The sequence below is a fragment of the Pseudopodoces humilis genome, chromosome 22 (genome assembly GCF_049639895.1).
Source record: "Pseudopodoces humilis isolate 2021_Gansu_Grassland_sample_001 chromosome 22, ASM4963989v1, whole genome shotgun sequence".
NCBI classification, from domain to species: domain Eukaryota; kingdom Metazoa; phylum Chordata; class Aves; order Passeriformes; family Paridae; genus Pseudopodoces; species Pseudopodoces humilis.
This window is the reverse complement of record NC_142221.1, coordinates 9,495,055-9,521,655: the sequence shown is the minus strand read 5'-3', so window position 1 is coordinate 9,521,655 and position 26,601 is coordinate 9,495,055. Positions and strand designations below refer to the sequence as shown.

General features: G+C 54.5%; 1 protein-coding gene across 4 annotated transcripts; it reads right to left on the bottom strand.

The window, feature by feature from the left end:
• Positions 1-3,336: 3,336 nt before the first annotated feature.
• On the bottom strand, positions 3,337-25,767 carry LRSAM1 (leucine rich repeat and sterile alpha motif containing 1). 4 transcript variants are annotated; one of them, XM_014256236.2, is made up of 26 exons: positions 25,673-25,755; positions 25,328-25,529; positions 22,618-22,800; positions 21,432-21,488; positions 19,919-19,963; positions 19,431-19,508; positions 18,574-18,642; positions 17,808-17,892; positions 16,872-16,993; positions 15,740-15,830; positions 14,842-14,972; positions 14,205-14,234; positions 13,516-13,638; positions 13,289-13,428; positions 12,728-12,772; positions 11,832-11,902; positions 10,517-10,616; positions 9,737-9,824; positions 9,018-9,092; positions 7,561-7,641; positions 6,645-6,740; positions 6,030-6,128; positions 5,271-5,402; positions 4,891-4,972; positions 4,607-4,749; positions 3,982-4,254 (listed from the first exon to the last, which is right to left on the bottom strand). In XM_014256236.2, exons 2-26 carry the CDS (start codon positions 25,328-25,330, stop codon positions 4,129-4,131), a joined length of 2,295 nt encoding a protein of 764 aa, XP_014111711.2. In that variant the 5' UTR covers positions 25,331-25,529; positions 25,673-25,755; the 3' UTR covers positions 3,982-4,128. The 4 variants fall into 4 exon arrangements, with proteins under 4 accessions (XP_087921929.1, XP_014111711.2, XP_087921927.1 ...); XM_088065803.1 differs by lacking the exon at positions 4,607-4,749 and having other exon boundaries at positions 3,337-4,254; XM_088065801.1 differs by lacking the exon at positions 3,982-4,254 and having other exon boundaries at positions 4,262-4,749.
• Positions 25,768-26,601: the final 834 nt, after the last annotated feature.

Here is a 26,601-nt window from a genome sequence, read left to right as displayed (position 1 = left end):
TTTTTTTCTTGCAGTGGTTTTACTTTAGTCCAGCTTCATCTGTCACCTGAAAACCGACTTAGCTCTGACTTAAATTTGGAATAATTTGATCTAGAAGGTGTTCTTGTCTCTTCCTGTTGTTGAAGTCCTCTCCTGGGAAAGGAGAGAAGGTCCCTTTGTGCTGTGGCTCCTGGGGCTCCCACACTGGACTGTGGTGGTCACAGAGGGCACGTGTCTGGTTCCCCTCAGGTTTTAGGAGAGGGGATCTTGAGCATCTCTAGGGCTTTGCAGAACCCTGTCCCTCCTGAGCTGCTCTGGGGCTGCAGGAACGCTCAGCTCCACCATGCCTGGGAGCCCTGAGCGGGGATTGGGGTTCAAGATTTGAAATATTTATCCCCCCATTCAGGCCCAGCAGGAACCATAACCCCTTCCCCACCCTGGCAGCTCCCTCTGCCTCGGCCTGGACTCAGGGTCCGAATTAACCCTGTGTGTCCTCTGTGCCTGCCTGGGCTGCCGGGAGGTGAAGGGGGAGCTCTGGGCCCCCAGGGCCAGAGCAGCCTCGGGGAGGGAGGGACGTGCCGGGCCCAGGGAGGACGATGCTGCCTCTGGGGCTGTGCTGGGGCTAATCCCGATCCCGGGGGCTGAGCTCTGGCCAGAGGTGGGTGAAGCACGGAGGACTTTGCTGAGGATGTGCCCAAGGGGGTTGCTGGGAGCTGGGAAGGAGAGGAGCCCCTGCTCCATCTTGACCCTGGTGCTCAGCCCCTGCCGAGGCTCGAGGACTCACAGAGAAACACCCGGACGCGGTGCTGGGCCCATGTCTGGCTTTAATGGCTCGTGTCTCTGATGCTTGAGCTCTTCCCCGGCTGCCTCTTCCCTCTGCGAGCACCGTGCCGGGCTCTCTCCTCCCTTTGGGTTGCCTTGTTACAGCCTCGCCCCCAGGCCAGCACAGCGGGGCCCTTCCCGTCCCCTCAGCCCTCAGCGGGGCCGCACGAGGCGCAGCCGGGGCTGTGGCGGTCCCTGGGCTCCGGCGGTGGCCCCGGGCCTTCGGGCACGGAGCGTGAGGGCAAACGGGGCCCGCGGCGAGCAAAGCGCTGCAAATAAGTTAATTTTTAACGAGTCTGATGCCCGGGGGCTCTCGTGCGGGGCAGCCGAGCGTCCTGCGGGCCCCAGGGCTGGATCCAGGCGGGTGCTGAGCCCCGGCCCTGCCCCACCGAGGTGTCCGCGGCCCGACAAGTCCCGGAGCCATCCCCGGCTCCATCCACCGGGCTGGGGCGGGTTGCAGTGGGACGGCAGCCCCGCTCCGCCGTCCGGACCTACTTGAGGAAGACGAGCAGGAAGAAGGTGGAGACGATGAGCACGAGGATGCCGGCGGCGAAGCCGAGGCGCAGGTTCTCCATGGAGGCCAGCGGGGGCTGCGTGTCCAGCAGCAGCCCCCGGCCCAGCAGCCCCAGCACGAAGGCGTGGGGGGCCTCGGAGCCGCGGCGGAGCCCACAGGGGGACACCGAGCTGCTCACGGCGAACACGGGGCCGTGGGACGAGCACAGCGGGGCCACGGAGCGCGACGAGCCCTGCCCGGGGTCCGGGGGGGCACCGCCGCCGTTCTCCTGCCGCTGCTCCCCAGGCGGGGTCCCCGGGGCCGGGGTGGCGGCTGGGGCCAGCTCGGGCAGCAGCGTCACCATCCTGCAGAAGGGGCAGCTGACGAAGGCCACGCTGGCAGCGGCACACGCGAGCCTGAGGAGGCAGCGCTGGCACAGCGAGTGGCGGCAGGACAGCTCCTGGGGGCCCCCCCCGGCACCCCAATACGCCTCGTAGCAGATCCCGCACTCCCCGCCCGGCTCGGGCCCCGCTGCCATCTCGCTCCGCCGGCACGGCCCGGCCCGGCCAGGCCGCTTTTGAAGGCGGGGGGCGGCGATGGCCGAGCCCGGGGAGGGGAGAGGGGCCGGGGCAGCCGCCCCCCCTGAACTTCAGCCTGGCCCCAGGGTGGCCGGCGGGCGCTGGAGCGGCACAGGGAACGCTCCACCTCCACCGCAGAGCTGCTGCCCCTGAAACACCTGCTGCTCTTTCCCTTTTCCCTTTCCAAATCCATCATACTCTTAATCTTTCCCAAGCAGAGTTTCTCTCATTGTTAATGTACTTTAGGGGCAGCTGGGCAGTGTGCACAGCACCCGTTTGGCACCAGCCCTGGGGTCTGTTTGTCACCCGGTGCAGGAGGTGGCCCTGGCCACCAGCACGGCCCCCTCGGGGTCCCAGGGATGGACACGGGAGGTTTGTGCCGAGCACAGGGCGACTGCAGCCCCGGACTGCCCGGGGCTGAGTGGGGCCGAAGGGTGTTTTTTAATTATTGTTTTACTTTCCCCGCAATCTCAGAAACTGCCGGGACTCCTGAGTGATGCTCCAGCTGTTTTGGCTGAGCGGGGCTGTCCCTGCAGCTGGCGGGGCTGGGGTGGCCCTGGCCATGAAGGGCAGCCCGGCGCTGCCGACTGCTCTGGCACCTCTTCACGGGCCCTGTCCCCGAGCGAACCTTGCCCCGAGCTCCTGTCACCCATCACCGCCCCCCACGGCCCGGCGGTCACCGGCTGGGATGGAGGGCGCTGGGAATGGAGAGGGAGCTGGGATGGGGGCGCAGAGGGGATGGAGGGGGTGTCGGGGACTCTCCTCGGGACTCTCCTCCCTCTCCAGCCCGACCCCCGGGGTCTCTGTGTGGTCCCTGACTGCCCCGGGGGAGGGGGCACAGGGGGGGCTCCTTGGGGGGCTGGATCCCTGCTCCTCACCCTGCCTCAGGTCAGGGCTTCTGACTCCCTCCTCCTCCTCCCCGAGCCCAGGGAGGGGGGACAGGGAGGAGTGAGGGTGCTCCACGACCCTTCCTGCCCTCATTCGGGCACCTCCTCCATCCCGAGCACCAGCTGCTCCTGGTGCAGCCCCTTGCCCCTCCCCAGATAGAACCTGCCTTCTCTAATGTGCAGCAGCAGCAAAACGTGAAAACAGAGGCTGGAAAAACGTCCCCAGGATGTTGTTGTCCCCAAGGCACCGGCCCTGGTGCTGTGGCACGTCCCCAGGACATTGGTGGCACTGGGCACCTCCACGAGGCCACACACGTGTCCCACAGGGATGCTCTGCGTGGGGCAGCTCATGTGAGGCAACACAAGCGCAGGGTCCAAGGTCTCCCCTGCCCGGACATCCCTGGGGCAGCTCCACAACGAGAACACCCTGGGAGAAGGCCCGGAGCCTCAAATTCTTCTGTGTGACAAGAGGATGGTGCCACTGGGACAGCCGGACACGTGGTGGCCCTGTCACTGCTCCACAAGCCTGGCTCTCAGCCATCCCCCCCTGCAGAAGGAAAAGGCAGCAAACAGCCCCAGCAGAAACCAGCTGCACTTTAATGGCTGCTCCTGGGGAAAGCTGTGGTGGGACCGGACTCGTGGGAGCATTTTTATATTTCAAGCCAAGGGAGAGACAGGAATTGTTACAAATTAATGACAATGGAGAAGTCCCCACACCCCAAAGGCACCGTGGACGTGAGCTGGGCACAGCCCCAGCCCTGGGACAGTGCTGGCAGCAACACTTTCTGCTCCCTACCTGATTTCTGGATGAGGGACCCCACTGGGCTCTTCTGGCCGGGGCAGGCCCCTCCAGTCCTGGGGGTGTTGCCCTCTCCCCTCCCACAGGAGCAGGATTTGGGGGCTGGGGAGCTCCTGGCTCTGCCCTGCCTGAGGCTGCAGACCCAGACACGCTCCTGTGGGGCTCCAGAGCAGAAGCCCCAGACCTTTGGCACGACAGAGGTGCAAGGCACAGTCAGCACATGGAGAGCAGCACGTCCTGGCCAAATCCTCCCAGGGGAAATTCCCCCACAGGCCCTGCTGGAAGCACTCCCCGCGTCCCTGCTGAGCCAAGGGCCTGTCTGAAACACCTGGGCCGGACAGGAGGAGCCACAGCTGCTCCCAGTTTGTCACCCAGGCAGGGGAAGCTGGGCGGGCAGCATTCACTGAAGGAGCCCCAGCTGGGTGCTGAGGAGCCATCGGGGAGCTGGGAGGATGCTGAGGCTGAGGTGCACGGGCAGGGCAGTGCTGGTTGTGCTGGTGAGGGGATAAGAGGGGCCTGAGCGGCGGAGGGGAAGGCGCCGGGAGCGGGGCCGGTGCCCCCCGGGCCGGCCTAAGCGCTGGGGAAGATGCGGATGCGCTGGGCGATGTCCTGGCGGCACAGGGGACACGAGAGCAGCCGCTCGCAGCAGCCCCGGCAGCAGCAGACGTGACCACAGGGCAGGAAAATCATCTGGGGCTGGGGGAGACACAAAGAGGGGACACGGAGAGTGTCACTGGCCCTCAGCAGCAGCACGGGGGGAGCTGGGGAGCACCCGGGGGGTCCCTGCACCCCCATCTCCATCCCCGCGGGAATGCGGGCCCTGGGACACGGGGAAGGAGGAGACGGGACACGGGGAAGGACGCGGGGCTGGGCTGCACTGAGCAGCCTCCATCCCCTCCCTCCAGCCCCGCTGTGGGGTCCGGCTGTGCCCGGAGCCGGCGGGAGGAGCAGCCGAGCATTGCCGGGGCCAGGCTGGGGACACAGACCTGGGGATGTGCCGGGTCCCTCCCTCCCTCTGCCCCCAGCCCCGGGCTGTGCCGGCTCTCACCTCCTGCTCCATGCACACAACGCACTCCGACTTCCTCTGGTCCCACGGCAGCGGTGGGGCCGAGGGGGCCGCGGGGCTCGGGGGCTCCTCCAGGGGAGCGCTGGGCTCTGGGGCCGCAGGGACCTCGGTGTCCCTCTGCAGCTCTGCAAACGCAGCCAGGGCTGAGACCCCCGAGCTCTGCCCTTCCCACACACCCACGGGAGGGGTCTGACCCACAGAGCTCCCTGCTCCAGCTCAGGGACCTGCTGTGAGTGTAAAATGGGACAGAAAAGAACTGGGGGTACCTGGGATGGTGGTGGCCGCAGCCAGGATCTCCTGAGCCCGCCTGAGGATGGCACGCTGCAGACCAGCCTCTGCCACACCGAGCTGTGGGGCAAGAGGAGGGTGTTGGCCCCAGAGGGACACTGCAAACTCCTGGGCATTGCTGGCAGGATGTGACCATGCCAAGAAAATCCTCTCTGCCATCAATTCCCTGGTGCTATTTCCACTACAGAGAGCATCCACAGGGACAGGCAGAGCAGCACGGGCACCTGTCCTTGTGGGGAGGTGACACAGCAGAGCACCAGCAGCCCTTTGTCCTGCCAGACCCACAGACACAGCTGGGCTAGGGACAGGGACAATCCCTGCTGGTGTTGTCCCACACTGTGGCTCTGCTGTCTCGTACCTTTTCCAGGTCACTGGCACTCATGGTGCCGAGCGTTTCCAAGGATATTCGGTGGTGAGCGAAGACTGGCACGTACTGGTGAGCAGAGAGCTCCAGCAGCAGGGTCACCAGCTGCTGCTCCAAACCCTTCTCCTGTAAAACATGGAATGAGCTCCCAGACTGCAGCCCTGAGGCCAGGCAGCAGCAGGGCTGGGGGTGTGCTCGTCCCTGCCCTGCTCCAGCTGTGCTGTATCCCAAATGTAACAAAGCCTGGAAGCCCAACAGCTGGAGCAGCTCTGGTCCCTGGTGTTTTATGGGCACAGTTCAAAATGCTGAGGTCTGGGAATCAGAATATCCTGAGCAGGAGGGACCCCCAGGATCAGCCAGCCCAGCTCCCAGCCCTGCCCAGACCCCCCAACATCCCAGCCTGGGCATCCCTGGAGCTCTGGCAGCCTCGGGGCCGTGCCCATTCCCTGGGGAGCCTGGGCAGTGCCAGCAGCCTCTGGGGGAAGAACCTTGCCCTGATGTGCAGCCTGAGCCTGGCCTGGCCCAGCTCCAGCCGTTCCCTGCCTGCTGTCCCTGTCCCAGAGCAGAGAGCGGAGCTGCCCCTCGGGAGGAGCTGCAGCCCCCAGGGAGCTCCTCTCACACATGGAAAAACCCCTCTGACAATCCATTGGGATTGGATCTGTGTGTGGGGTCTGTGCCCTGCTCCCAGCCTTAGCTCAGGGGCTGTCCTCGCTCCCCCCAGGGCCACAGAGGGAGCAGGAACAGCAGGAGCACCTGGAGTTTCAGGGAGAGGGGCTTCTGGTTCAGCAGGCGCTGGTACTGGATCAGCCAGTAGTTCTCCTGTTTGGTTTCGCTCTTTGCCTCCATTTCCAGCTGAAAGAAAAACTCACTCATTCAGCAGCCCGAGGGAACGTGGCCAGGGGGGTTCAGGGATGGCTGTGCAGGAGGGAACCCCAGCCTGGGCAATGCAGGGCCCTGCCAGAGCATTGTGATGGGGTTTAAACAGGCATTTCTGGCTCCTGCAGGTTGTACATCTCCCTGCTCCCAGGCCCTGTGGCCTGGTCTCCAGAGGCTCAGGAAGAGTCTGGAGATCTTCAGGATTGCAAAACCACAATTCCCATCCCTTGTGCTCATCCTGCTGACCACTGCCTTCCCAGCAGGGTCAGTGATGGTGATGATGGTGCCCCATGCTGCACCAGGGAGTGCTGCTGTGCCCCCCAGGATGACATTAGAACCTCCAGGGGCTGAGCTCTGCGTCTGGACACAGCCCTGCTCTGCTCCCCTTCACTCCCACACTGAGCCATGGACCCTCCCTGCAGCCAACCCAAATGCTCATTGCTCATTTCATCAAAAACCCATCCTCAGCACTTCATGAAGGGCTTCATTTACCAGGATTTGTTGCAGTTCTTCCTCCCTTTGCTTCTTCTCCTTGAGCAGCTGCTGCAGGAGGCAGCCGAGCGCCCGGCGCTGCTCCGTGACCGCCTCCTGCAACAGGAGAGCTCTGGCAGCCACATCCCCACGCTGCTGCCACCCTGTCCCCTTCCCAGCAAAGCCCCTGCCAGTCCCTGTGGCTGTGCAATCCCTGTGTCCCACAGCTTGGATCCTCTCCTAGCAGCTGGCGGGGCAGACCCGAGCTCCTGTCAGCTCTGTGCTGCAGCAGCTCCTCCTCACACCAAGTTCAGCCAAAAGGATTCATGGTCCCCCTCCAAGAGTGACACAGAGGAGCTGTGTGAGTCCTGCTAGCACAACCCAAATCTTACACCTGAATGATCCAGGACAAGGCTGGGAGCCACTGCTGCCTGAAATCAGCACTTACCACTGCTCTGACTGCCCTGGGTGTTTGTCACTGATTTTGGGCTGACTAAACCTGACCTGACCTGGCACATGGCACAACTGATGCGAAGCATCATAAAACAAAATTTAAAGCCAAGCTGCTTAAGCTAAACTTGGTATTCCTCAAATGTGTGACTGCTGATGATGTCGAAACCAAAACACAACACAATGTAAGAGGACATGCAATGCACAGCAGGCAGGTGTTTTTGGGACAGCCAACAACTGGATTGCAAAATCCTTCCCCACCCAGCACAGCTGGAACTGCCCATCCCTATCAGGGCTGCTCTGTCTCTGGGCTGAGAATGCCTGGGGTTGTCTAGGAGCAGCAGTGATGTCCCACATTCCCAGGACACAGAGGGACAGAAGGATCTGGCTAAGCATGAAACCATCTGGAAACTGCCAGGAGCATGGGAAGCAAGAGGAGCAATCCCAGAGCAGAGAGGGTGGGGGGCAGCCCCAGAGCCCCACGTACCTGCAGTGTCTCTGTGTCCAGTTCTTGCCTCTTTAATTCCAGCTGTGTCAGCTGCAATAACTCTGTTTCTATTAATTTAATCTAAACAGAAGATGAAACATTTTTTACTGACACTTAAAAAATGACTTTAATTTGTGCTGTTTTAAAATGAGGTCTGACTGGCAAGGGCAGCACTGCAGAGCACCCAGAGGTTGGGGGGAGCTGCTCGTGCCCTTTGCTGATGTGTGTGCTGAGGGTCCCTCTTCCTTCACCTGAGGAGCTCTGTGCCCCCCTCCAACTGTGTCTCTACTCTGAACACCTCCTGCTCAAGTCTGGAACCTCACTGCAATCAGTTTGTGCACCCAAACCTTTCGCAGCCACTCTGGAATGCAGAGTCAAGGCCCTCCCAGCAGAGCTCAAACCTCAGACTCCTGGACAGCGCCCTGGTTTCCAGGTGCTCCAGCAATCCCAGAACAACACCTGAGGCAACTGAGGCACAGAGAGGTGAAGTGAGTTGCCCAAGGTCCCACAGCAAAGCCAAGATGAGAGCCCAGCTCACCCCTCTGCCAGGTCAACTGCTGAGCCCAGGGCTCTGCCCCTGCAGCACAGGGTGGGAGGGGTCCCAGGCGTGAAAGGTCCAGCCCAGGCATCAAGGAACAAACTCCCTTTGTTCACAAAGCATGAGGGAGAAAAATGCAGGGCCCTTATGGTGAACTCAGGCAATGATGGGGAGATGTCAGACAGGTCACAGGCTTCCAGCAGAGATTGGTCACTGGGGCACTCAAAATATTCAAACCCTCAAGTTTATCTACCAAATCCTGACCTGAGACTTTTCTGCTGTGGCAGATCAGGAGAGGGAAGATTCGGGAGCACTGTGTCAGAAACCAGCAACCCTCCTTGCTGCCTCCACCACTGCTGCCTTCCCACCCTCCTGCATCATCCACTGCCACTTTTACATCTTCCTGCATCATTCACCATCACTTTCTCCACCAGCTCTTGCTCTTCCCCTGACTGCATCACTGCACCTTCTGTGGAATGGAGCTCAGAAAGGCAGGCTGAGAATGGGAAAGAAAAGGTGAACTTATGGCTCAAGGTGCAGCTCTGATGTGCTGGATGGAGATGCAGTGGACTCATGTGGAAGCAGCAGCCCTGCCAAATTCACAGCCTGCAGGAAATCAGAGGTGCAACTGCAGATCACCCCCAGAGCCAGTGCAGGTCTGTCCTCCAGTGCTTCACCCACCAGTGCTGAGGTGATGGAAGGAATGGTGATTCCATCACCTTCAGGAATCTAAAACCTGCTTTGACACTCCCTCCCTCAGAGCTGGGGTGTAACCAACACTGCCCAACTCTGTTCCAGAGCTCTCCATGTTCTCAGACCATGCTCTGTGCTCACAGCACTTCGTTCTTCCTCCCAGGGTCCCATCAAACAGCAGGATGAGCCGAGGAACTGGTTGCTCTTTGCTCGGTTGCTGACTCACCTGGTTCCTGATCTGCCTGTGCATAAGATCCTTCTTCACTTGGAGAGCTTCAAAGGCAGTTTTCTGCATCTCAATCTAAGGCACAGGCAAAATCCTGCTTAGTGAGGTGGTTGGTGCAGTTGATGATGGGCTCAGAAGCTGCTGCCTTGCAGGGACTCGGGTACAAGACCCCGAGTAATGCTCAGTGCAACAGTGTCCTGAAACACAGCTGAGAGCCCAACAGGTAAAGCCCACACTGGAGACACACAGGGTCTTAATTTCACACAGAGAAATATTAACGTTCTTCAAACATTTATCTGGAATGCTCTGTGTGACCCCACCTCTCCTTCAGCAGCACTGAGCAGCCAGGCTGTGCTGCAGGGCACAGCTACCCAGCACTTCTGAGAACAAACTCTGAAAATACTTGTCCCAAGTCCCCCAGGAAACCTGCCAAAAGACAGGACTTCTGTCTCAAAATCCCCACTTAATCATCATGGCAGTTTTGCTTCCCATGATCTGTGCTTCTGTCTTTTCTGAAAATTTGCTGTCTAGATAAAAAACATTTTTTTTTCAACCACCCCAATTAGTTTGTCAGAATAGCAGATATTTTCAAAGTTTAGCATGTAGTGTTAGATAAAATCACTTCTACAAGCAGCCCAGCCCAGCCACTGCTGCTCCTGTGACCCACTCTGGACCTGCTTTCCCTCAATCCCCCACAAGCAGTTTTCTCCTTTGCCTACCTGCTGCAAGATCTGACTGACAGCTTTGTTCTGATCCAGCTGCTGCCAAGCCAGGATCTGCTGGAACTTCTGATCCATCTCAGCTAGGCTGCAAGGAGATGGATGTGCCACGGAGTTAATGCTGGGTCTGGGACTCTTGGGGTGAACCAGAGGAAAAGCAGGGAATGGGGAATGCAGGAGGAGGAATTTCTTACTGACCAGGGGGAAGAGCTGTGGCACTGCACAGCTGAAGGCCACAAATTTAACACCTCCTTCCCTACACCCAAACCAAACCTGCACCACAGGCTCCTGTGGACCTGTTGAGCAGGTCACAGGCTCACAAGGCTGTTTTTGGTCAGTGCCAGATGTTGCCAGATAAAAATTTCTCATCTTGTCGTAAACAGTGAGCCAGGATGCTCTTGGTATGTGCAGCAACACTCGTGTACTACCTATGCACACACAGTATCCTTGAGGCAGCCTGGAAGGTGAGGGGAGGAGCTCTGGGCTACAGTTTGGCACTGAAGTGCCTCAAAAAACATGAACACAACTGGTCTAACTCCATCCTCCACATTTAGCAGAATGTATAAGGCAAAATAAACAGTGCACAAAAGTGACAGTTCCCCCCAAGTGTGATTAATGTGCAAATTGTGGAGTCTGGCAGTTTAATTTGCACTGTCCTGTGCTGTTACAGCTGTCCTGCTGCATTCCAACAGCTCCAGGGGTTCCTGGTGCACTTATGGGAATTACACTGCTGAAAAAAGGGGATTTAACAGCAGCACCAGCCCCAGACACCCCCTGCACCTGGAGCAGGCCTGGCTGATGAGGTCCTGCCGACGAGACTCGGAGGTCATCTGGAGGAGCTTGTTCTTGTAGGTCTCAGCCAGCATCTGCTGCATGGCAGCTGGGGACAGAGGGGACAGAGGGGACAGATGGGCTGTCAGTCCCTGCCTGGCTCACCCACCACTGCTGCTGCAATCACTGCAATCAACAGTGGCTCCTGTCTCATTCTCTTGCTCTTGCCATGTCACTGATTCCAGAGCACACCCACCCACCTGAGACCTGTGGCTCACTGAGGAAACTCTGCCTGTGCCTGCACCTCTTCAGTGCTCAGAGAAGCTCAGGCACTGCCTACCAACCCTGGGATCACAGAATCTCCTGGGAAGTAGGAAGGGACCCCCAGGATCAGCCAGCCCTGCCCAGACACCCCAGCATCCCAGCCTGGGCATCCCTGGAGCTCTGGCAGCCTCGGGGCCGTGCCCATTCCCTGGGGAGCCTGGGCAGTGCCAGCAGCCTCTGGGGGAAGAACCTTGCCCTGATGTGCAGCCTGAGCCTGGCCTGGCCCAGCTCCAGCCGTTCCCTGCCTGCTGTCCCTGTCCCAGAGCAGAGAGGAATTGGGCTCTGCCAGTCTTAGGGGGACAGCACTTTCTCTTTCCCTAGAAAAACACATCTGGTCATGGTCACCATGAGCAGAAAAGGCTTCCCAGCACCATTCTTATTCAGCAGACAGGAACCTGATGGACTAACAGGGAGCTTGGCTGCTGCCTCATAGAGAACAGGCAGGGAGCTGCAGGTGGAAGCCTTGGATCAGCTGTGGCACATGGGCAGTGCTGCTCCCTGTGCCCACCAGGGAATGTCAGAATGTGTGTGCCAGAGCATCTCTCATGTGGTTGCCACCTACCCAGGGCATCTCCAGAGGAATCAGGTCTTTAGAGAATCACAGAATCATTAAGGTTGGAAAAGACCTTTAAGATCATCAAGTCCAACCATCACCACCACTGTGTTCACCACTGAACCATGTCAAGTGTCACATCCATGTGTTTTTTCAACACTTCCAGGGATGGTGACTCCACCACTGCTCTGGGCAGTTTGTGCCAATGCCTGATCACTCTTTCCATGGAAAAAAATTCTAATATCCAACCTAAGCCTTCCCTGGTACAGCCTGAGGTTGTTTCCTCTTGTTCTATCCCTTGTTCCCTGGGAACAGAGCCTGACCCCCATTTGGATGCACCCTTGTTTCAGGGAGCTGTAGAGAGTGAGAAAGCTTCCCCAGTGCCTCTTCTTCTCCTGGTGCTCCAGACCCTTCCCCTCATGTCCCCAAAGAACTGTCTGGACTTACAGGCCACTTCCCTCCTGCGCAGCTGCTCCGTCTCCTCCTGGGTTATTGCCATCAGTTGTTCCATTCTGATTCTGCCAATGAACAACAGTTCAGCCACTCCTTCAAAAGAGTCCTTTTCCTCTACCCACCCAGCTCAGAGCCTCAACCCTGCCCAGGAAAGCTGGGCTTACCAGAGGCACCAAAGCCTCCGTGATTTTTTGGTGAAGAACCTCTAAGTTTTATGGGACACAACATAAAACTTGCTCTAAACCACAGGGACAGTGGTTTTCGACAGGGAAGTTGATTTTTCTGAGACAGAACATCAACATGCTCTCCCCAAACAGTGCCAGACCCTTCCTTGGCTTTCACCAGGTCAGGAGCTGGTGTGGCTGGGGAACAATCTGACAAACAATCACGATGTTCACCCAGTTTACTGGGCCACAGCACAGTTGGCTGAAGGGAGGGGGCAGCTCACAGGCAGGGCAGAGCTGGGGACAGTCACTTTTGGTGGCAGAGCTAGCTCAGTGTTGGCTAAATGGCAGATTTGCTTCCCACCGACTCCTCCCAGCCTGGACACATTGCTGGAACGTCTCCATAACCGCCTTGCTTGCCAGAAGATGGAGGATCTCTGTTGTTTCTTGATATTGGAATACAGAGTTTTGTTCCCAAACTCATTATTTAGGACCACCCAGAGATGAAAAAGAGGTAAAATCACCCTGTCACTGGGTGTGCCAGACTGGGTAGGACCAGGCACACCGAGCCCAGTGTCTTGTCTCCAACAGTGACCAGAGCCAGCTGCAGGTATGAGATGAACCTCACCTGACTTAGGGTGGATTCAGACTGGTGACTCTGAAAGGAAGCTCCCAGCCCTCCTCCCAGCTTCTCACCCCTTTTCCAGACAAGTTTGAGAGACTCACCTCTCATTCTCCAAGGACTTCAAAATGTCTGAACTTTGTTTCTGCCTAAAAAAAAAAAAAAAAAAAAAAAAGATAAAACAAAGGGTTTTCATCAAGCTGAGTAAAACATCCTGGTTCCCCAGAGGGCATAATCACAGTGTCACAGAATATCCTGACTCACAAGGATCATCCAACTCCAGGCTCTGCACAGGACAGCCCCATGTGCCTGAGAGAAAATAACTTTGCTGTCATGCACAGCAGAGCAGCTTTCAGCAGCTGGGCACCTCCCATCAGCACCAGCTCACATGGAGACCCAGCAGAGACAGGCAGGGGCACCTTAACATTTGTGCCTTCCATGAGGTATTCAAATTTTTTCCACAGCACTGCAAAATCCCAACATCACACATCTATGAAACAGGTTTTTTTAAGATGTAAATTCCATGTGCTTTAAACTGGCAGTCCAGGAGCAGCAGCTCCTCTGGACATTGATCCTGACCAGCTCCCAAGCACTCAGGGGTGAAATGAACCACTCAAAACAACATGACAAAAACAAAATCAGAGCAAGACCCTGTGGAACCCCACCTCTGGCTGTCCTCCAGCAGCTTCTGGATCCGGCTGGCAGTGCCCTGCTCTGTGTCCTTCAGCTGCTGCAGCAGCTTCAGCCTCTCCTCCTCCAAATAGCGCTGGTGCTTCAACAGACCCTGCTCCAGCCTCTGCTGCTCCTGCCCAGAGCAGGGGAAACCAGGAGAAGGTGGTGGGTTTGGGGAAGGCAGTGTGTGCCCTGCAAGGGCCCTGCCCAGCACACCCACCTCTCTCACTGTCTGCAGGATCTCATCCTTGTGGCTGTTGAGCTGCTGCACCAGCAGCGCCTGTTCTCGCTGCCCCATGCTCAGGCGCCGCTCGAAGTCCAGCTTCTCCTGCATTTTTCTTTCCTGAGAGGAATAAGAAGATGAAATGACAGGAATGAAAGGAATCTCCTTCCCCAGCAAGAACATATTCTGGCAAATAGCTAAAGCAAGGCACAGTAGTCCCTGGCAGAGATGAAGGGAAACCAAATGGCAAACAGGAGGCTTGTCTAGGGGAGGGGAATGTTCTTAGGAGCCCAAAAACTGGGAAGCAGAAGCTGCTGCCTACATAAGTCTTCAAACTCTTTAATGTCATGAAGCTGAATTCCCTGGGCATCGACTGATACCAAACCAGCCAATGTAAACATGTGGACCTGTGTAAACATGCCTAAAATGCAGGCTGGGTTCACCTCCACGTGGCACAGGACTCCCTTGTCTGAAGGAGGCAGCCAAAGCACAGGGGAACTGCAAGGCAGGAGCTTCTGATTATTTCAGAGTGAGCCTTGCACAGGGGAAGAGACAGAGACCAGGGAAACAAAAAGAACAAACTAAAAGTGCAGCCAGATGAGGGGAATGAGAAACAAAATAAGAAGATGGAAAACAAAAACCAGAAACAGACTCATGCTGCAGAAGAAGCAGTTGCAGATCTTTACCTTCCTCTTCTCATAATCCAGGAATTTGTTCTGAAAAATAAGCAATATCAGCAGATATTTATTCCCAGAAGTACTTTTTTGTAGATATTATTAATCCACAGTACAGCCTCCCCTGAGTGAAGACATCAACCAAAGGCACAGGAACACAGGCCCAAAGTCCAGCCACTCAGGCTTCTCCAGGGACAAAGCCATTGGCTCTGCACTTGCCAAAGATCACAGGAATTAGCACAGTTACCACAATTATTGTCTCCCCTTTCCCAGGTAGGGCTGAACATGGCTAGCACTTGTCTGGGAAGCCCAAGGTTCATCTGCAGTTTGCTGTCCCTCCAAAACCAGAGGTCACACACTGCACATTCCATGTGCCACTGCCACCCCTGTCCCTTGGCTCCATCACTGCTTTCGAGGATGGAGACAGTTCCTTGGGATGTGTCTTCCAGGGGTCAGCTTGGTGACACCAGCCCCAGCTCAGGAAGGAGACGAGCCACCCTTGCACACTCTGTGCCTGGCTGCTCCCTTGATCCCAAAAGACACAACTCATGGAGGGGAAGGTGATGAGGGACGATGTGCCAAGTGCTGCGAGATGCTTTGGTGGAGGACAGAGACAAATCCCAAACCCTCTGGTGCAGGGGAGCCTCACCTGCCACTCACTCTCCTCCTCCAGGTACTTCTCCACTGTCCTGTCCACCCCATCCACTGAAGTTCCTCCTCCATTGCTCTCCAGCGTGGGGAGCAGGCACTGTGAGGGAGGGTAGTATGCAATTCCACACTCTGGAAGGCACCAGACACAAAATAAGAACATAAAGGGCTCAAAGACCTCCTTGGCACTGTGGCTGGTGTGTGGGACTGCTTCCAGCTGTGCTCCCTCTGCCCACACACCAAGGAGTGCCTGGCAGGATGGACAAGGAGCTCTGTAAGGAGGTGGGGACACTCCATTCCCACCAGGACAAGGATCTGCTCAGACAGAAACACATCCTGCACACAGCTGCAGGCTTGGTGACATCTGCAGGGCTGCAAATGTTACTGCCCAGACCAAAATAAATTCTGACCATGCCTTGCAAGGCACTTCCCCTGCATAAAACCTCCACCAAAGCTCCCTGTCTGTACTAAACACAGTGTCTACAAACTTACTACAAACTCAAATTTCCTTTGCCATTTGAGTTTTCCATTTTCATCATTCTCATAACAACCTGCAGGGCCTTCCTCAGAGAAAACAAGGGCAGCAGGGACCTGAGTGACTCCTGAGTCTCTCCTTGTCCCAAGGCAGTGACAGCTGGACAATGCCTAATCCTCCCACAGGAGAAAATCCAAATAACCACTGACTTCTTATGGTCACTGAGCCAGCCACTCTGATTATTAACAAACCACCCCACAGGTCAGTGTGGCAGGCTCAGGGAAGGACTCGTGTTGTGCTGTTTGCCAACAAAGACAGGTAACCAGGTGTGCAGGGCATCAACAACCACCCCAAGCAGAGCCCACACAGTGTCTGTCCTCCAGAAATGCCATCTCTGGGCACAGCCCAGGTGCTCCTGGCTTACCCTTGCAGAGGAACTGCTGGATGGCCTCTGTACCCGCGCTGCAGATGTCAGGGGGTGGGTAGGTCATGGCAGAGGCATCCAGGGTCAGCGTCTCCAAAAGAGAACACACAGAGCTCCAGGTTATTCTGAGTCCAGAGTCCAGCTGCAGTTCTCCTTGCAGCTCTCCAAAATCTTATTTAATGTTACTCTAAATCCTGACATAAAAGCGAGGCTGTATTGAATCCCTGCTGGGTGTTGGGCACCTTTCAGAGGTGACTCCACTGTCCTTTATTTGGAAGCTTCTGAGCTGGCCACTCATTGGAACATTCCCCTCATGCAGGCACTGGCATTTCATGTTTAGGTACCAGAGGTCAGAGCACTTCTCAGCTACAGATATTCCCTACTCCATGTCAGGGAGCTGGAGCCCTTCAGCACAGAAGTGGGGGTGACACAAGGGCATGGAGAGCAATCCCATAAAGAATGAGGGGAAGAGCCACTTGTTTTGTCCTACTGTGGCCACCAAAAGGACCTAATGCTGCCTCTTGTAGGGAAGGGCATAGCAGGAAGGCCTAGAAAGGAACCACTTTACCAAACACAGGGGGCAAAGCAGCAGAGATGCCTCAACTCAGGCTGTCCTCATGAGAAGTGAAGCAAAATGTTGTGTGTGGAACAGGAGAACATTTATTCACACCTTCCTGCTGGTGTCTGAGCCAGCCCTGTTGCCTCACACTTGCACCATTTAGTACTGACAGGTTTGGCAGGCAGAAGGCAACAAAAATCTTGCTGCTTTCCCCATTCTGAATGTGCACTTCAGGGAGCCATTAACCCATGGAAGCTGATAACGAGCTGGAGATCTACCGGGGTGACAGAGGCACAGTTTGTGCTCTGGCAGGTAAAATCCAGGGGTTCACTCCAGGGGATCGCTTTTGTCATGATTAAATGACAAAATGATCAGAATGAAATGGCAAAATGATCAGATTTAATGGTAAAAATGATGAGGAAAGACCAGAGCAAGTACGCTGAAGTTATTTTGGACAGTGTGAACAGCTCTGTTACAATCCCCTGCAGCACATCCTGCCAGACCCTACACATTCCCCTCGTGGGCTGGATTTACTCCCAGCTGAGGGAAGCAGGCTGGGAAGGGCTGAGTTACCTGCAGGCTGCGGGCGTGGGCCAGCACCCGGGGCAGCTCCTGCAGCACATTCCCACTGACATCCAGAGCCTGCAGGCTCCGCAGGCCACTCACACTCCTGGGCAGCTCCCTCAGCTTGTTCCCTACAGGGACAGAAAAAGCCAGTTAAAACCATGGAACCTTCCCAAAACGGGAGCCAGCAAGCTCATCTGCTCCAACACCAATCCATAACCACACACATGGCTCACTTCCACGGGGAGGGAGCTGTCCCAGGTCACACAGGGACTCAAAGGATGTCACTGCCCACCAAGGGCAACTTGGGATCCAAATCTCCTTCTCAGCTGAGGTCACTGCTGCAGGCTGGATCTGTGCTCTTTATCAGGTGAATTATTTGTTACATGGAATGTTCTTCCCTTGGTCTAAGTCCCAGGGATGGGAGGAAAGGGACTGAGTGTGAGATTGGGCTCAGAGCCCAGGTGCTGCAGACAGACAGGCAATGACCTGAGCTGCCCCTCACCCTCCATTGCCTTCCCTGTTCCACCAACAGCTTCACGTAACTAAATCTCCTTTTTCTCCCAGATTTATGGCACTGCAGAGCTGGAAAATGCCCAGAGTTTGGAAAAGAGGTGTGACCTTTGTGCTTGGGCTGTGCAGACCTGTGGGTATACACAGGTTCACAGGAGCCAGCTCTGGGTGTTGGGGACCCAACTGTAATTTGGTTTATCTGGTTGATTGCTCTGCTTGCTTTAGTGGAGGGCTTGGGGCTGGCATATTTTCTGCTTAGATCATTTCTCCTGCCTTTCCAACCATTTGAATTCAAACCTTCTTCGTGTTCTTTCTCAGCATTCAGAGTGTAAACCATGTGGTGCTTAGCTTGGTTTAAAGGAATAATTGCTAATGCAGCTTACCATGACCAGATAATAAATGTGCTTTACCCAGAGCAATCCCATTCCATACCTTTCACATTGAGGACCTGGAGCTGGGCAAGGTCTCCTATAGATTGTGGAAGGCTTTTTAAAAGATTCTTTTCAAGGTTTAGGACCTAAGGTATTAACAGAAAATATATTCAAAATATTCATCCAATACTCATGTCTCCTACACATCTGTGCTGCTGGGACTCTCAGGCCCAGAAGTACAGCTTGAAATTGGTTGTAGATAACACTTTCAGGGTTAAAAAAGTGTATTTTCCACCAGCCCTGGATAAAGGGCATGCAAACTACCAGGGGCAGCGAGAAACCCTGCTCACCACCAACATCTGGTGCTGGATCCAGATGCAGGAACTGGGAATTGGAGTGTCTAGGGCAGCCCTCCCCAACTCCAGCTCCCACAGGCTGAAGCTAAAGCTGTCCCCTGAGCAGAGACCCTGAGTGTGCCCTTAGACACTGCTCTGGGATCTCAATGTAACCACACCAGGGAGAACAGCAGAACCTGAATGTCTGGGGAGATCAACAGGACTCTGCTTGGCCATGGGACCCACTTGGGCTTCACCAAGCTGGGAGAACATAACCAAGCCTGGTTCTTTCTGCTCTTCTCCTGCTCCTTTCCTCCTTTTTTCCAGCTCTCCCTCTAACCTCTAACAGTCAGGGTGATGTGATGGATCTGATGAAATGGCATCACTACAGAAAATGTGATTAACTGTAAACCAAAGAGTGTAACCCCAAATCCCTGCTGTCCCCAAACATGCCCTGTACAGACACCTGAGATGCAGCTGCAAATCTTTTACCTGAAGAGCTGTCAGCTGACCAATATCAGCAGGAATTGATGCCAGCTGGTTGTCATGCAGATCCAGAACCTGGAAAAGCAGATGATGTCACCAAATAAGGTTGGGAACAAAAGTTCATGAATTATCTCACAATGAAAATTACTCTTCTTCCAATGTGACTTTGAAAAGCAGCTCAAGTTTTCCAGGGGACATAGGTACTTCATTCTTGGAGGTCTTTTGGAAATTCAGGTATCAGTAACAAACAAGAGACAAGGGAGAGCAGTGACATTGAGGGAGTTGTCCCACAAAACTGGAGGAGCCAACTGGATAAATCATCCCCTTGGAACCAGGCTGGCAGAAGGAATCTCTGCAGGATCAATGAGCTGAACTGCTCCAACAGCAGTGCAGGGAGAGGGTAGGGCTAGACCTGGAGACCTCTCTCCTGCCATGGGGAGCTGCTGAAATGACTCTGCCTCTTGGGGAATCCCAGCACGATGGTGATACAGCCCTGTCACAACCATCACCAGTTTGCTTCCCATTCCAGTGACCCTCCAGAGCAGGGCAGAAATGGATCTACCCCATAACACACCCAGCTCTGCCTGCCCACCAGCAAGGCTGCTGAGGAGGAAACTGTGGGATTCTGAAGGGGATAAATGATAAATGATAAATGATAAATGATGGTGATGCTACACAAACCACTCAGTGTCTGCTGTCAGTCAGCCTGGGAGGTGAACCCACAAAAGGCAGGTGTCACACCTTGGTACTGACCCCTGGCAAAGCCAATCAGCCAGAAGGGATTTACTTGGGCTGGTGTGTTTTAATGCAGCTCAAAGCCAAGGATAACAGGCTGCAGTTGAACTGTTAAGAATCACAGTTACCTTTAGAGTTATGAGACTCAGGAGGCTGCAGGACTTTGGAACTAAAGATGTCAGATTATTTGTATGAATAATCAGCACCTGGGGAGGAAAAACCCCATTGACACATAAACACAAGTGCACATAAACACAGAACAAGCACTTTTGTTGAGACTGAACTGGGGAGGCTGTATAAGAGCTCAGTATCTTATTCATTGTCATATAAAGCATTAAAGTAGGAAATGGACTGTCAGAGAAGGTGAAACATTTTACATGAGATCTAAATTTTTTTCTCACATGACAAATATCCCTAGATGGACTAAGACAGGAACAACCACCTCATCTTTCCTGGCAGAAGTTAACTTTAAAATACACAGACAGGACTGATCTGATTCAAACTGCTCTCTATGTAGTATCACACATAAAACAACCACACACAGTCATTTCAAACATGACAATAATAGTTAAGCATATTAATAGAATTATTTAATAATATCTGATTACAACATTACCTTTTTTTGCAAGACTTTGCAAGTTGCAAAGACCCCATAAGGAACCTAAAAACAATTTAAAAATACTCATGTCAGACTTCTATTTTAAGCAGTTCTACACTGTCCACCTGTAAAATGTGAACAACTTGACTGAAAATAAAAAGTGATGCTTAAAATTACTGGTCCCTGATTTTGGCCCAGTACTTCTCAGGGAGCTTCCATTTAAACAGCTTCCAGTGGCTCTCCATGACACAGCAGTGTCACAGAACAGGCTGAGGCAGGAGTTCAAGCTTTGTGTGGTTTACTATGAGTTCAGGCAAAGGTTCAGTTTAGTCATCACACAAATACATTCTGTGGTTTGGCAACCTCATGACCACAGTGGAGTGTGCTGAGAGGGAAATGTGAGCACCAGGCAGGACAGAGTGTTCCTGAGCTGCCAGGAGAGGGGCAGGCAGAACAAGGAGATGCCAGTTCAGCCCCTGCCAGGCACAGCTGGGCACTGTGACCTTCCCTGCAGCACAGCAGCAGCCAGACTCCTGTCCATGGTTACCTGTAAAACCAAACTGATGTCTCACTTCATTGATTGAAACAACCATGAAAATGAAACAGCAAGATAGTTTTAAGGTCCAAAAGGAGCCTCTGGGCATCCCAGATGAGCTGTGGCCCTGAGTGGATGCTCTGTCTGCCACCCTGCCACACCCTGGCTGTCCCACACAGCCTGCAAGCCCACACACAACCTGCTGTTGGCTCCTGAGCTTGGAACAAAACATCCCAAAATCTCAGCAAAGCCATTTCACACTGCACAGCAGGCAGCTCTCCTCTCCAGGATGATGTCGAATCTCCCCATCTTGCTTGGCAAGGGCATCCTGTATTCAGGATCAACATCTTAGAAGCATGAGACAGGGAATAAAAATAAAAAGTGAGATAGAAATGGGTTTCTGCCTGAGGCTGGCCTGGTTGCCAGCAGGAAAAGCTGTGTCTTGGTGTCTGGCACTCTGTCACTGCCTGCCCACACACCAGCAGACAGATTGTTTCTCATTTAGTTGGTTGCCATAAAAAAGAAGCCAAGCTGGGATTGAGCCTTCCATCCTTAAGCAGCAACTTGGGAGCAGGACCTGGATTTTCACTTACACAGAAAAACAACCATGGGTGGCAGACTGTGTAGCTCTAAGATTAGAAATACTCAGCCTTTGGCAAATCAATTCCCTCAGGACCAGCAAAATTAAGCCATGAGGTCCCAAACTAGGGTCAAATAAGGTACTGGTGAAGGGTATGAGACCACTCTGCCCTTCTAAAGGATTCCCATGACAGAAATGGTGTCGAAGCATGAGACAGGACAGGCAAAGTCCCACCAAAAAAAAAGGGAAGAAGCTCCCAGCTGAAAGCCAGAGGTCAGGAGATAGAGGAAAAGGTGAACCAGCAACAATTTCTGTCTCAAGGTTCACAGGCATGAGAGTAAATCTGACAGTTGGTACCAAGAAGCAGAGTGAGAATCAGAGCTGTGTGTGGAGACTGGAAGTTGTAGGGGACTTACCTCTGAGAGCTCACATCTGGATATGTCAAGGGTGTCATCAGCACCAGCTTCTTTTGCCTGGAGAGGGAAGAAACACATTCAGAGAATCAGAAATACATCACCTCTTGCTGCATCTTACCCAGAGAGTTTGTGGACTCCCCATCCCTGGGAGGGCCCAAGGCCAGGCTGGATGGGGCTTGGAGCAGCCTGGGACAGTGGGAAGTGTCCCTGCCATGGCAGGGGTGGCACTGGATGGGCTTTAAGGTCCCTTCCATCCAAACCAGTCTGGGATTCTGTGGTTCTGTTCCAAAGTATTTTCCATGTTCAAATCAAGTCCATCCAATGCAGCTGCTAACAGTGATGAACCTGGACAGACACCACTAACCCATGTCCCCAAGTGCCACATCTACACATCTCTGGGTCACTTCCAGGGATGGTGACCCCATCACTGTCCTGGGCAGTCTGTTGCAATGTCTGACAATGCTTTTCAAGAAAAAAAACAGTCCAAATATTCACCCTGAGCCTCCCCTGGCCCAGCCTGAGGCCGTTCCCTCTCCTCCTGTCCCTGTTCCCTGGGAGCAGAGCCTGATCCCGGCTGTCCCCTCCTGCCAGGGACTTGTTCAGAGCCAGAAATTCCCCCTGAGCCTCCTTTTCTCCAGGCTGAGCCCCTTCCCAGCTCCCTCAGCCTCTCCTCATCCCTTCCCCAGGAGATTCCCTGTGCCAGAGCATCCTGGTGAAATCCAGGAAAACAAACAGCAACATCTAACAAGTTAGATCTACCAGAGTGACAGGAAGATCAGAACAACGGGAAGCAAAAGAGAGGCACAAGGCAAGATATGATGGGAAGTCACGGGTTCCCTGGAAGGAAAAACATACTGGGAGATCTGTAAGGGCAAAGGAGCATGGAGGAGAGAGGAGAGCTGGGGTCCCAGCTGCAGGCTGGCAAGAGGTGGGGTGGGGGATGTCCCATGGAACCACACAGAGAGGGATGGAAGTGGCATGAAGGGGATGTGAGGGTGGGAGGGCAAAGGCAGACAGGGAGGCAGGAATTCCCTGAAGTTCATTAGGGAGAAAACCTGCTGTCTTGGTGGGATCAGAACACGACTGCTGGTCATGGAACATGGCTACTGGTCATGCAGGGGATGTACCAAATCACCTGGAGCCAGGATCAGGCATGGAGAATAGCAATGACCCTGGCAGTGCTTACCAGGCACATCTGGTACTCAAAGCGCTTGCGAGCATCATCGCTGGGTTTCTTCTTCCTGGAGAAGAGAGGCATCTTCAGTCCTGACTCTGGCTCTGTCCAGGGGCAGGGATGGTCAGTGCAGAGAAAGGCTGAGGGATCCTGGGCTCTGTGTTTGCTGGGGAGCCTGGGCTGCAGAACTGGGACCTGGGTGGGGGAATAAAAAAAAAAATAATTGTGTCAGCAAATGTCTTTGTTTAGCTGGATCACACAGGTTCCAGCACAGGGAAGTCCAAACATGAGGTACTCAAGCCCTGCTGTGGTCTGAGTTGTGCTGTGGTTGGTTGTCTGGGTCAGCCCTAGGATAGGCACAGGGAAAGGCTGCTGAGAGATCAGAGAAATGCAGGGTCCACTCCAGGAATTAAAAAGCTTTATCAAGAAATCAAGCACTGGGGATAAAACCCAAACTATTTAAACTCACAGTCAATTCTGGCACAGTAACAAAGAACTAAGAGCAAGGATTGCAGCTGGTTCAAGTGGAAGGGAAGTTGAACCTGGGAGACGAAGGGTTGGGTGCTGGAAGATGCCTGGTGGAATCAGCAGTGGCTGAAGGGGAACAGACACCAGGCAGCTCTGGGATGGGGTTCTGACCCAGAAGGGGAGAAAAAGAAGCTGTTGGCAGATTTTGAGGGAAAGGCAGAAAGCTGTGGCTGGACAAGGAATGGGCAGAGCAGCTGGTAATGAGGTGGTACCAGTGGGGATGCTGGAAAAAGAGATGGGGCCAGTTGAGTAATGAAATCAAGGAGAAAAAGGGGTTTATCTGTGGCTTCATAGGACCAGGTGACACAAATGAGCAATGTAGAAAGAGCCTGAGCTGGGGCTGCAGGTGAACAGGGGCTCCCAGAGGGACCTGACCCAGGGATCTGGCTTGGACATAAGACTGGGAGAAGATGAGAGAAGGGCAGGAGGGCAACAGCGAGCCCTGAACAGGGAGTAACATTTTAAACACTTGCAGTGACTTTTGTATACACTGTTTTTCTATACAACTTAAAAATCAGCACAAAAGAGTCACTACTTCACCAGTGGAGCAGAAACTGGCACAGCTACACAAGAGTTAACTCAGGGCTCAGTGGAGCTCGGGTGTTGCACATAAAGTGCTGGTTCTCTGACAGCTCTGTGTCTGCAAACTGGCCTCAAACTCTCCTGAAGAGCAGGTGCCCACAGCATCCAGCCAGGGCCGTTCCCTGAGAGGGGAGAGCTCTGACAATAACTCTAAAATCTTTATGGAGATAAATCCTCATTGTAAAAGTAAAATGATTCAGTATCATTCATCCTTCTTTCTTTCACTGCAGAAACAAGGAGGCAGAGACATCCTGAGTCACTGTCCTGCTGTCACACCACTCACTGGGACAAGCCATGGGCCACAGGAGGTGGCTACAAACTCATCTCCAACAGTTCTGTGGCTCTTTCCCTGCCATGCTGATTTCTGCCTCTTTAACCAGTTCAGATTACTGCAATGCTGCTCAGACCCAGCTCCCAGGAGGGGAGAGCCAGAACTCAGAGGGCTGAGCAGGAAGGGAAGTTGACTGTAAGGGAAATGCAGCAATCAAGGGCAAGACATGAGAGGAACAAACAAAAGATTTAAAGATAAGAAAGCAGAAGGAATAAGATACTGCCTGCAATAAGATATCCTTGAACTGATGGCCATGCCCAACTCTGCTGAACATTCCTGCATCCCCTTGTCCCACCTGACCTTTCCCTGTTCCAGCCGTATCTCCTTGGTGATGGGGATAGTGGGAAATCATCAGTTTTCACCCAAGAAAATGGATAAAGACATGAAGGTTGAAGGGCAGTGAACAGGAAAAGAAGTGTACCAGGCATCAGAAGATGAAGGATCAGAGATTTGTTAAATGAACAGCTTTTAAAAGTGGAAATTTGCTTTAGTGAAGACACATCAAACTCAGCAGCCAGGAGTGAGAAAGGTCCTTGGCATGTGAACATTACATGATGGAATTTTTATTCATTTTTATTTATTGAATTACTGAAAGAACTGCCTGTAAGTGCCCTGGGCCAGCACCCACATGGCAGGCAGTGAGCACCCATGGACACCAAATCCTGATCCCTGATCCTGATCAGGCACCAGCTCTGCCTGAGGAGCAGCCACACACTCAGGGTGGAGAAAGGCACAGGAATGTTCTCTGGGTGTTTCCCAGTCTGCAGCTGTTGGCGTGATGACAGCAAAATAAAACCAAACGCTTCATTTTACTAACAACTGTAATTAAAATGTGGCAACACAGCTCTGGAAGAAGCCAATTTGCAAAGAATTCTGAACACCATAAATCCTTCTGGGCACTGTAAGGAGACAAGGTGAGGGTGTGGAAAGAAGAGATTTTTTATTTAGTCTGGGAAAACACACTCAGGAGCAGTGAGCCAGGCTCTGGATCTGGGTGGGCTCCTGAAGATGCTGCCTGGCCCTGGGGGGCAGAGGGGTCAGCAGACACCCACAGGCTGCTCTGGCTCTGTCAGCAGCCGGCCCTGCAGGCTCTGGGGTGGGCACAGAGGAGGCCACAGCTGAACTCTGGAACTCGCTGTCCTGCATTGCTCGCTCTCTGTGCTGGACGCTGCCAGCCCTGCACCAGCCCGAGCCTGCCCGGGGCCTCCCCTGGCAATGCCTGCAACAAATCTCTGGTCTTCAGCAGTGCAGCTCTGCCTCTCAGTCCTTCCTCTCCCTCACCATCACTATTCCCTTCTTCGTCTTCTCTCTGCGGGTCCCCGCAGGGTCCCCTTCCCAGGGTCACACAGCTTCCGAGCTCCTCGTCTTCTTTACCTCTCCCTCATGCAGAACAGCGCCGTTCTGTGCCCGAGGACCCAGAACCTCGGAAGGATGAAGGACTGAGTCGATATTAGCTCGCAGCCCTCGGGCACCGGCCCGACACCTGGGGAGAGCAGCGACAGTGAGCGAGGGCAGCGCCTGCTCCCGAGCCCTTTCCGAGGAACACCTTTGAGGCGCGGTGCCCGGTGGCAGCCCGCGGCAGCCCCGGTGTCCCACAGCGGATCCCTCCCGCCCAGCCCCGCTCACCGCTCGGCGCCGCCATCGCTGCGTCCCCGCCGGCTCACGTGATCAGCGGCACAGCGAGCGGAGCGGCCGGAGCGGCCCCGCCCCGCCCTCAGCGCTGCGCCCGCCGCGCTGTGCGCCCCCTGGCGGCTGGAGGACCGCCCCGCGTTCCTCCGCGATGGATCGGGGAGATCCCCCGGGAATCACCGGGTCCAAATCGCCTCTGATCCCCCGGGAATCACCGGGTCCAAATCGCCTCTGATCCCCCGGGAATCACCGGGTCCAAATCGCCTCTGATCCCCCGGGAATCACCGGGTCCAAATCGCCTCTGATCCCCAGCCCCGAGCACCAAGAGCCGGACCTGCCCTGGACACCTCCAGACATGGGGACTCCACCAGTGCCCTGGGCAGCCCCTGCCAGAGCCTCACCACCTTCCCACATTTTGTAACAGGGATGGTGGGAGGATGGATGGATGGATGGATGATGGATGGATGGATGGATGGATGGATGATGGATGGATGGATGGATGGATGATGGATGATGGATGATGGATGGATGGATGGATGATGGATGGATGGATGGATGGATGATGGATGGATGGATGGATGATGGATGGATGGATGGATGGATGGATGATGGATGGATGGATGGATGGATGGATGGATGATGGATGGATGGATGGATGGATGGATGGATGGATGATGGATGGATGGATGGATGGATGATGGATGGATGGATGATGGATGGATGATGGATGGATGGATGGATGATGGATGGATGGATGGATGGATGGATGATGGATGGATGGATGATGGATGGATGATGGATGGATGGATGGATGATGGATGGATGGATGATGGATGGATGGATGGATGATGGATGGATGGATGGATGGATGGATGGATGATGGATGGATGGATGGATGATGGATGGATGGATGGATGATGGATGGA